The sequence below is a fragment of the Nestor notabilis genome, unplaced genomic scaffold, assembly GCF_000696875.1.
Source record: "Nestor notabilis isolate BGI_N333 unplaced genomic scaffold, ASM69687v1 scaffold15804, whole genome shotgun sequence".
In the NCBI taxonomy this organism is placed as follows: domain Eukaryota; kingdom Metazoa; phylum Chordata; class Aves; order Psittaciformes; family Psittacidae; genus Nestor; species Nestor notabilis.
The window spans coordinates 68,084-79,751 of record NW_009925283.1 but is presented as its reverse complement, the minus strand read 5'-3'; the positions used below and the strand labels follow the sequence as shown (position 1 = coordinate 79,751).

At 41.8% G+C, this 11,668-nt stretch overlaps 1 protein-coding gene across 1 annotated transcript; it reads left to right on the top strand.

Annotated features, from left to right (window-relative positions):
• Window positions 1–734: 734 nt before the first annotated feature.
• LOC104404540 (cytosolic phospholipase A2 epsilon-like) lies at window positions 735–8,367 on the top strand (the record flags this gene model as incomplete). Its single annotated transcript, XM_010012993.1, is given in 8 exon segments — window positions 735–858; window positions 2,011–2,148; window positions 3,565–3,672; window positions 4,861–5,052; window positions 5,819–5,985; window positions 6,994–7,180; window positions 8,161–8,272; window positions 8,274–8,367. Coding segments are annotated over 8 exon segments (1,122 nt in total), but the record flags the coding sequence as incomplete, so codon positions are not given.
• Window positions 8,368–11,668: the final 3,301 nt, after the last annotated feature.

Sequence of the window (11,668 nt, the reverse complement as noted above, 5' to 3'; positions counted from 1 at the left end):
TATATATATAAATACAGAAAATAAGTACATACAGAGAGGAATACTACATATTAAGAAAGGTATAAACTGAATAGCTGCCTCTCTTAATCTCAGCTAGATGAGGTCCTTCTCACAGCCTAGCCAAACTCCTTTCTTGTTGAGCAGTGCTGACTGTTGCTATATAACCATTAACCTCTCCCTAAACTGCCAAAACAAGCTGCTTCTAAATGTATCAGCAGTTCATGAGATTTTATGTTTTTTACAACCCTCTTCAGTGAGAATATGCTTTTCCAGAAAAGCTGGGTGGGATGTGAATGATTTGCTGCCAAATTCCAGTCCCCTTGCAAGATAGGGCCGTGATAGCTATTGTGTACTAAGAAAGGAAACTCAGTGCCAACATACTCAAGGGCTTCCTTCAGGCCCAGGAGAGCAAGGACTGCTCACTGAATCCCTCATCCCAAGGGGCAGCTTGCCCCTTCCCTGCTTTCCAGGGCGGTACATTGTAGTAGGTATAGACATGTACACAGAAGTAGTTTTCCCTCCCTTTGCCTCTTTGTGAACCCATACACAAAGTCAGAACAGACCCTGGGAGACTGGTCTGTCACAGGCAGGTGGGTGCCTGCAGTGCTCTGTGCAATAGAGTTGCTATGGCACGTCCTGTGTGCTGGGGGCAGAGACTCGCTTGGCTCCTCCAGCACTAGAGCCATTGAATCCACCAAATATCATTTCCATCTCTTCTCATGTAACTGTTTTCTTCAAACCAGAAAGACCCCCACAAACTTTCAGAACAGCAAGAAGCACTGTGTGACGGCCAGAACCCGCTGCCCATCTATGTGTCCGTCAATGTCCGGAACAGCTACAGCACCAACGATTTCAAAGGTAAGAATGATGTTTCAGATCACATGGGGCTGTAACTGCAAATGGACTCTTGGGATTCACTCTTCTCTGCTTGGTAGGACTTGGACAAAACAGTCCTGGTGTGTTAGTTGCTTCTTGAGACATAACTATCATTTCTATGCCTTACAGTTTTAACACAAGGGCTTTTTGAGATCAGCATTTCACTGTCTAGACATACGCAGTGGAAATCCTGCCAGAAAGGCCATTTTCGAAATACTATCTGTTCCATCTAAAATGAAAAGTATTGGAATTGTCTGAGAACTAAATACTGCTTTTTGTCAATGCCCAGTTATATTTTCAATATGAAGAAAGACCATGTATTTATGGTAAAGTTTGGGAAAGCATCCAACCTGCTCCCAGCTGAATCTTTTCCTTTGTTCGGGTTCTTATTATTTTTTTGCACAAGGAGAAGCAGCTGGAGGAGGAGAAGAGGCAGAGAAGAAATTCAGATCAAATTTTTTCCAATCGAGGTGAAAAAATGAACCACTTCTAAACAAAAAGGAAATTATGGTCCATGACCTTTCTGTCCCAGTCTTTGTTCACACTGCATTTATATCATATCATTATAGAATGGTTAGGTTTGGAAAAGACCTTAAGATCAGACAACTGCACTTCACTTGAGGAGGGTGTCTGAGAATTTCTAGTTCTGTCTTCCCTAGTACTACACACCAAGACTTTAATTGGCCTTTTTATAAAAAACTGATTTCTGAGGAGCTGAGTACCTGTCTGCACATAACCAAATTATTCAAGGGAAGTTGAATCAATTGTAGTGATAACAGTGGAAGTATTTTCACCTAGATATGGTGTACGCAAGGGCAGAATGAAACCTCGTGCATGCTGGAGAACCCTGGATTGGTGCATGCACACAGGGTGTGTAAGAGCTGGAGCCTTGCTGTGCTCCTGGCACGCACTTTGTGCCATGGGCAGCAGCACCATGAACAGCATTAACCGCTCCTGCCCCCTCATTGTCACAGTGTCTGAGCTCAGCTGCCTGGCCCTGCAGGCTGTCATTTGTAAGCAAGGCTTGGCAAACACAGCAGAGCAATCAGAAGTCAGACTGATGTATGCCCTTGCTGCCCCTCTTTCCACACTCACCCGAGAGCCCACTAAGAGTCCTGTTGTGCTGTTTTGCAGAGTGGGTGGAATTCACCCCCTACGAGGTGGGACTTCCGAAGTACGGTGCATTCGTTCGCACAGAGCATTTCGGAAGTGAGTTCTTCATGGGACGCTTGTTAAAAAAGCTCCCCGAATCCCGGATCTGCTACCTGCAAGGTGATGTATTGCGTTGTCCTGGCACAGAGGCGCTTTGGAGGGTTGCAACACTGCTAACTAGAGGGTGGATATTTCTGGTCTAAGGTACTGAATGTTGCAATGATAGCACTTGCTGGCAAATGGACATGTGCAGTAGTCTGTCCAAAAGAATACAATAAAAAATCCTGCATCTTTTTTTTTCAGTTTCTCATCACTGTCTTGGTATGTACATTTTTTTTAACATTAGAGATGGAGTAGATGAAGTTCCCCAATACTTTCATTGTAAGGAATAGTTCCCACTTTGGTTATTCCTTTGATTTGTCTCTGAATGCATTCCAGCAAATTTTGAGACAGCAGGAAACCTGCAGCTATGCTTCCACTGTGAGGTTTAACTTCAACTCCATGCAGAGAATCCTACCTAGTAAAGATGCAGGCTGCCCAGGACAGAAAATAAGACCAGAAGCAAAGGGTCTCTGAATCTCTCTGGTCAGTCCCTGGTTGTGTATAAAAATATATACAGGGTTGTGTATAAAAATGATAATACCCCTTCACCAAGAAGTCAATCACTGGAAAGTGAATACAGAGCAGTGTGAGTTTGGTTTCAGTCATCTCTTACACACATGCTGCTTAGAAGGTCCTTGGTTTCAGCTGTTATGTTTAAATAGTCCATAATACCAAAGAATATCTTTAAAATACTACCACTTGGGCTGGCCTTTCTTACCTGGCCCATTAGTGGGAACTTAATTTTCTGCATACTGTGTATGCTCTACTGGCTTCTGTCACCTGCTGAAAATTAAGAAGTCTAATTGTGTTAGACTGATTAGAACACATATTTATATTTACAACGGTAAATGAAATGGTGGCATTGTGTCTTATCAATAAAGACATTAGTTCCTCTTGTGGCGAGACAGAAAGGAGCAATCCTAAGTGTCAAAAAGAGTGAACAGTGGAGCAGGAGCCCCCTGCATCTGTGAGCTTTTACATGCTGCGGTGTGAGATCTTCTCTTGCAACCCAAATAGTCCAGGAGCCAGTTCATCCTGCTGTGAAAGAGGTCAGGGTGCATGAAAGCTGACCAGAGCATGTGCAGAAAAAGAGAAGCTGGAGTAAGGAAGACGGGGATAGAGAGGATGTTTTTGTGATGTCTGCATTACCTGAACTCCTATTTCACTTCTCAAGCAAGTGTTTTTTTCTCCTTTACTTCTCTTCCATTCTTCTCTCTCTTTACTGTGCAGTAGACCCATGCAGTAGGTTAGGTGCAGAACTGAAGGCAGCACAACCTGAACCAATGCCATGGAAAGTTAAGAGGAATTTAACAGCCCAAAAGTTTAGAGATGTTTGAATTAGACTCATTCAAGAATTAATCCAGGAGGTGAGGATAGAATGGAAAAAAGTTTCTTGTTAGAACATGTCCCTGTGTTCACTAATCCTTTTTACAGGTATGTGGAGCAGTATATTTTCTGTGAACCTATTACAAATATGGGGATTGTCCCACAGTTCAGAGGACTTCTGGAAGAGATGGACACAAGACAGAATAGAAGAAGTTGGTGAGACTTTATTAAGCTTTTCATTTGTGGTATATCATTCTTCTGATGTCTTTTGGTATCATCCTAGCAACTACACTGAAGCCAGCATCGTACGATCCTCTTAAGAGATAGTGACTTCCCCTCCAACTGTAAAGGCTAAGAGGAAGAGGATAATCAGGGAAATGCTGGTCTAATTACTAGACTTATTAAAACTCTACTGATTAAAAAGCTCTGTCCTTAAGAGGAAGTTTTAGTGGGGTCATCATTTCTCAGGAAGTGTTTTGGCATTGCACATTCTCACTCAGCCATACAGAACCTGGAACCAGTGTCAGAGAATAGTGATTTTTACTGCATCTGCAGAGAATAAACCTGAGTATGAACTGCTTAACCAATATTTCCTGGGGTTTTAATTTGTTACTGAATACATGAATTACTTTGTTGGATTCATCCTGGTACAAAGATAAATGAGGCCCAGAGGGTTTTTTCTGAAGCAATATAGAAACCATGGTTTTGTTGCTGAATCATTTAATATGATAGTAACTACAATTACAGACATCCTGAAAACAAAGACATACATCTGCGTAATCACGGAAACCACCAAGTCTTTCCTGCTGCATTGTCAGCCACTTGTTCTGGCAAAGCAGGTTGTGATTTCAAGAAACCACACCTCGTGCTGTTTCTACTTTTCACCCACATATGCTGCCATGTAGCCACCCTGTAGTTTCTAAATACGAAATGTATGCCCCAGGTTTTCCTGGGATGCTGACATTCTACTGATTAAGCTCACATTCATGTAGCCATGGGTGATTGATTATCAGATAGAAGCTGCTGCTGTTGAAATAGACCCTGTGGTGCCCTGTTGTTGCCCATCTGAGTAAGCGGAAGCATATGCTTCACCGCCATTCTCTCCATGCTTGCCTCTGTTTCCTGGTATCTTCTTGTGAGGATATGTAACTTTCTGACAAGACACTCTGAATCGCCTAATTTCCTCAAAGGTGTCCCTTTACCAGGACTAAAGACTGCTTCTGATGAACTGTCCTCAGGCCAAAGCCTAAGACCATCAGCAGATGTTTGTCCAGCAGCCACTCATCTCGTTCAGAGTAGTTTTTGTGTGTTAAATGAATCATTCCGAGATCTCCTACACACCAGGACAACCAGAAATGAACACTGGTTAACAACCAGTTCACCAGTTTTTCTCCCCTCCTCTAGATGAAGACCCAGTGTTGCCCACAAGACCCCACGAGCTGCGGACTCGCATGTACACTCCTCCTGGCCCCCTGTCCAGTGCCCTTCGGGGAGCATTGACCGACCGCTTCTCCGTGGCCCAGCACCACAACTTCCTGAAGGGCTACCAGCTGCATAGCAACTACATGGAGAATGAGCACTTCTGTAGATGGAAAGGTAATGGGGACTTAATAGGCATCATTTTCAGGTGGTTTTGGGGTAGGGAATTTAAGAAGGAATCCTGTGAGATTTTGCAAGGAAATAAAAATCTCCTGAAAGAACATTTCTTTTCTGAATGGAGAGAGGAGATTAGGACTTCACTGTTACCAGCTATTTAAGACTTCTTAAATATAAGCATGTGTTTATGTGTTTTAGCTAAGATCTCTGTGTTCCAAACTGAGAGGGTAGGCTTGCAGCTGACAGAACCAAATTTGAAGTAGCAAATAGCAGAGCGAACATGGACAAAAGCTTAATTTAGCAAGACTGTGCTTCTAACTTCAGTTGCAACTGGAAATCCCAGGAAATACCACCTATGAGAGAAAGGTAGAAAGGAATGTGGCTTTGTAGCCCAAAGAAGAGGGAGAGGCATAAATCCAAACGTAAAAAGGGATGGGGATATTGTGTTCTACAAATCAGTAATGGATAAAAGATGAAACAATGATTGAAATGAAGAAAGGCAGGTTTAAGTTATCTATTAGTAGTTTACTGGCCCCAGTGAATATGGCAAATTACTGGAATTTGTTGCCTGGAAACTCAACATAGAGGATTTTTCAGAACAGGAATTTAGGTGGCATTTTGCAGTCCTTCCCATGTCTATTTGACTGCAATAGTATGGCAATTAAACTAAACAGGCCTCTGGGACAGTCAGTTCCATGTTGCATTTCTTTTTCCAGTCAAAATACCTGCAAATCATTTATTATTCCAAGAAAAACTTTCCTTTTAGACACTGTGCTAGACTCACGTCCCAACCAGCTGATGGAAAACTCTGATCACCTGGGCATGATAGATGCTGGATTTTTCATCAATACCAGCAGTCCACCACTTTTAAGGCCACAGAGGGAAGTGGATGTCATCATATATTTAAGTTATACTACTGGATCACATACGTCGGTGAGGAGGATCTTAATATTGCCCTGTCTTGTTTCTCCTTTTGTTGTGAATGTCTAGCCTGTAGTACCTAGAACTGGTAGTTATTTTGGCTGTTCAGTTTTTAACTACTGCATTCCCTTACATTTTTTTCTGTACTGATTAATACCATTCCTATCTCTTCCTGCCATTCCTGCAGTCTCTCTTGCTGGTTTATGAACATGTTGAATGTTCATTATTCAAGAGGATATCAGCATGGTCTCTTCCAGAATGATGGGAAGAGCCTTTTCTGTTTTATGCTGAATCAAACAGGTTTCCAGACCATGCATAGGAAGATGAATAAGGATGAGGAGGTGATTTATCCTGACTTTTCATTTCAGCCTCATCCATTGTCTAGATTAATCTTACAAAGAAAGGCTGCTGCAATTTTAAGTGCTTTAGTATAAACTGTTTCCTATTTTAGAGTGTCTATTATGAGATAGTGCAAAGTGAATAACACAGTACATAGTAGGACATGATATTGTATTAAACATTTCAGGGAGAAGGTACAGTATAGCCTAGCATTTCAGACTTTCTCAATAAAATATCAGTCTCAATTAACACTGTTAATGCCTGCACAGGCAGAGACATGATTGCACATTCAAGCTTAACTTTCTTATCTCCTGGCTTCCAAGCATGTAATAAGGTACCTTAAACATTTTCTTGCTGTTGTTTTCTAATTAATTTGATACAATATATTTAAACACAGGTTCACTCCTTTACAAAACTACATGCTTTACACTAAACTTCTGCAAATTGTTCCCATTTTTTAAAAAGCAGTGTCCTGGATGTATTCTCTAACTGAAATTGTGTTTACAGCTTGTGATTAGCATTCTGGTTACTATCTGTGGTAATTATATGTGGAGTAACGCTTGATAAGAGGGAACTTATCCTATGGATCTGAGTCACTAAACCTTAACACTAGATAACAAGTTGGGGGTTTTAAGACAACCAGATTGAAATCTAGTGCTGACCATTTCTGTGATACCCCAGTCTCTAGATAAGGCGTATAAATACTACTCAGAGCAGAAAATCCCATTCCCCAAAATTTCTTTGACTGAGGAAGACAAGAAAAACCTGAAGGAGTGCTACATCTTCCAAGATTCAGATTTGCCAGGATGTCCGATTGTGATTTTTCTTCCCCTTGTGAATGATACCTTCCAAGAGTACAAAGCACCTGGTAAGTTACAAGTAGGGGCAAAGCATTAAACAAAAGACATCGCTACCTGCTTTTCTGACTCAGACAGAGCCTTTTTCTCTGCTGCTGGCTGACTTTGATAGCTGAGTTCATGGGGGAGCACTTTTAAGTAGTTAAACTTCTTTTCCCCATCCCTGCCAATGCTACTGTGTTTACTAATGTCATTCTTGTGGCCCTACAAGGACAGACCCAGCTCTCAGATTACTTACCCCTACATATATTGTCTATTATCCAGGGATTTCATTCTACACTTGAGGAGGCATAGTGTCATGTATGAATGGTGGGGGAGCAAGAACCTGCCTTTCAGACTGAACTCCTGCAGTGTCAAGATCAGTATACCCATGGCCTGTCATTCTTTTTCTGCCAGGCCACCTGCTTTGTATTCCTCTCCTTTACTGTCAATTACTAGGATGCATTTGCTTTTCTCCTTGGCAGCAGGGAGGTAAAGTCTAAAGTTCTGCTTTTGAGGAATTTGGGAGACACAGGAATGGAAAGGCAGAGATGGATCCTGGTGGCAGCCCCCTGGGACTGCATTCAGGATTGCAGGAACTGAGTTTCTGGATGTTTCTTACTTCTTTCTCACAAATTCTATTCTGTTACTAACAACTCACCTCCCTCAGCCAGGGAACATAATGGTCCCAGCTGCTCAGGACAAAACCTGCAGTGCACTGGCTATTGGAGTACCCTTTCAGGCTGATATCCTTGACTGATCCATGGATTTAATGAGGCACACGTTTGAGTAAGCTGTAGATGACCATTACAATGCCATCCCTCACTTCCTTCTTCCCTCATCACGTCAGACACACAATGTTCCCTTGACCAGGGGTGGGGATACATGACCTGCATTATTTGTACATTTAAGCCCTATAAACTTCCTTCCATAGAAAAGCGCCCCTCTTTGGGCTGCTGTGGACAGCTTGTCACTGACTGAGATAAACACCATGTCACTTCTTTCCCTGCAGGTGTCAAGCGCTGTTGCTCAGAGATGGAGGAAGGACAACTTGATTTGAACAGTCGTTTTTCCCCCTACTGCATGTTCTCGGTCAGGTACACTGACGAGAATTACCGCCGGCTTGAACCTCAGTGAATACAACATCCTGAACAACTCTCAGATGATTATGCAGGCCTTGCAGATAGCGATGGAAAGGAGAAGGCAAAACATGTGCTAATCATCCCACCAGCTGCCCCTATCTTCTCAGACGAGTTTTTCGTGCTCTAGGACACAGAAGGGACATACGGTGGCCGTTCTGCACTACAGAAAGAAACTACTCAGTGGTTTGTTGGAGTTATTTTTCCATTCCCACGAAGTGGTCTCTAAAGGCAAAGACATTGCCTGGGACATTTTTACATATGCTTTGTTCCCTAAAGTAAGGTTGTCTGTGATCACTCTTTACTTAAAATCCTTGATAGATTTTTTTTAAATTAGTGTTACTTATTGTGACTAACTTATTATACTGTGTGATATATAGATGAATAATTTTTAGCACCATAGTGCTACAGTGGTACAACCCAGCCGACACACCTACAGGCTGTAAGAAGGGGGTATAAACTTCTCCCCACAGTTCTTCTTTGTGGAACACAGGGTGCATCCAACCCTGGAAAATGAAGAAAACCTGAGACACGACTGGAAGATGGCATTGGATCCCTGCGTCAACTCTGTTTCGCAAGTGTCCTAAAGAGCAGCTGCAGAGGTTGGAAATGTAAGAGGGACAAGTGTGTGCACACAGGTGGCCCCATGAATCACCTCCACCTCCTGAGCTCTCTTAGGCTATATATAGATGGGAAGGCGCTACTTAGGAGGAAGTGGTGTAAGGTTTTTTAAAGCTAAAGGTGTAATTTGGGTACATCCAAATTTCCTGTGAATTTATATCACAGGTTTGATTGTTTTGTGTTGAGCCAGTATATAAAAAAGTCAACAGTTTATTTTGAAGCTTTCAAAATAAAACACGCTGGATTTTTCTTCCCCAGTTGAGTTACTTCTCAAATTAAACTTCCTTTCTTAAATTCAAAAGAAAAAGTGCTTGAAATCAAAATATTTTACTTCCAGCAGACAATGAAAACTTTGTTGTTTTACTCAATGTAATTTGTTTAAATAGTTTAAGACATATGCTTGTCAACAGAAATGCTTATTTGTTTAGTCCTGCCTGTTCAAGCTGTTCAGATAAGCAGGAGTGAGTGGCCTGCAACAACTAAGACCATCTTAAAACACTCTGAACAGATGCTCCACTGAATCTAGCACAAAATCACCATTAACATTTGTTGTGGGTTTGCGTTTTTAAACTTTCTTCATTTTCCCTTTTATGGAACATATCTTTTCTGAACTGTTGAAAGTGCTGGGGGTGACCTGTAAAAATTATAAGTCCGTAACAACCTTTTCATTCCAGGAGCAATTCAAATCAAAAATACGCTTCTTTTATTAATAAATTCTGTGTCCTAATGACAACTGGTGAAAGTTTGAACAGAGAGTCTCTTCACTGAAAAAAATAAATCTATCCACTAGATGTCATAATCCAGGACTAAAATAAACTAGAGAAAATGCTTGGGGTAAGTTGAAACATTTCATGCTAATGTTCTATGAAAATGCCTTTTTTTTTAACAGACTGCCTACCTCGTCAGCCCAGGGAACCGAACCTGAAAATAACAGGTTTCATTTACAGTCAAATAATGTTTGGCTTGGTGCAAAATGACACTGTGAGGATTTTCATTTTGGCAAGAAACAACAACAAATTATCTCTACAACTTGGTTCACAATGATTTTTGCCAACACTTTTGTCATTTATGATGTCAGACCAAACCTTACCTTTTTTGTGCAACTGTAGCCTAGTGTTGCAAGCCTAAAGATCAAGGCATAAATGTTAACTTTTGAAACTCTTTAGGTTTTGAGCAAGTACATGCTTTTGCTGGGATTTTTTTGTTCTATGGTAGTTTCACTAGTCATAATCAGAAATATGGTGCTATGTGCTCTGCATATAACCCTGGGAATTGCCTCCATCTGAACCTGAAATCCCTGGTGTGAAAACATAAGCAGAGTTCGCGGCCATAAACTCGTACCGCCTCCGGCTCTGAAGAAATGTTATTTACATGCAGATATTTTGTGTATACAATACTGGACAATAAAGGCTTGTTTGCAAAATGGTAATTCTGCCTTGCTTCACATATTCAGCTATTTCAGTAATATGCTCCAGGTTCACAGTCTGTTCCTTGTTCCAGGAAAACAAAACTGTTGTTATCTCTGCAAAGAGCATAAGAGCATAGAAAATACTTGCTGTGAGTGTCGTGGATAAAGGAATGTCTGAGATAGCTTGCAAGGGTACAAAGTGAGCCACAGTCCCTTCCTGCCACAGGGCTGTCTCTGATGTGGATTGCCAATGTTATCCATGAAAATGAGAGCTTTTTGGACACTGGCATTGTGGGAGCAGCCGTCTCAGAGCTCCAGACCTGGTGGACAGTCCGGTTTATAGATTAGCCCTCCAAGGAGATGTTGTAATAAAGCATTGCCTTTAACTATGACTGAAAGACGCCAAAGTTGCCAAGAGTTCTCTGTGACCTAATGAAAAATGCATTTCATTAAGCTACATAATTGCAGCTGGCACATGGAGGAACCATGCCATGTATGTAGACACAATCCTTCACGGTGTTGTGAAGTAACATAGCCTATGGCAAAAACTTATTCTACCAAGTTGACTATGATGACTGTTGACACTATTTTGCATGGGAATGTGTGAAGGGAGGCTGTGCTGGCTGGTAGCAACATTTAACCAGTAAGTTCAAGAATGCTTAGGGAATGGGTAACTTTTTGCTCACAGACAACCTACTGGGAGAGCAGGGAAGCCAAAGGATTCCCTTCCCTTAGAGGTTTTGATCTGTTATGACCTGCTAAAGATACAACAGTCTTTAGCTGTCCCTTTTAATCCCGTTCCAGTGAGTTGGGAGTTGTGCTGGTTTCAGTGGTATAGGAGGCATATCGGTGCTCACAGGGCGGGCACAAGTGTCCTGCACCAGCTTCACAGGTGTGCCAAGGATGGTGCAAAGGATGGAGTGCAGTCAGTGTTGAGTTTTGCCTCTGGCTGGCAGAGTTCATTGGGTCAAACATGGGCTCTTAAATGCAGCAAGATTACAGTCAGAGTCTGAGCTGGAAAGTGGTGCAGAAGTATTAATGGGGGGTGGAGCTAAGCTAAAGAAAGTCATTGCTTCACGACTCTTCATCTAAACAAAAATAATACAAAGTCATAGGAAAGAAGGGGGAAAGAATATAACTTAAGGAGAGACACAACCCTGCTGGACCAAGGCTGAGTACATATGAACCATCATATGTGCATGTCTGCTCTGCACATGTAGACTTGGGATTGTAGGGGCATGTGGTAGCCTTAAACTGGCTTTTGCAAGAACCAGTTTAGTCTGAGAGCAATAGTGTTGTCCCCTTTCTTTTTTTCCTTAGCTGTTTTATCCTGTCTGCTTACTGTCATGGAT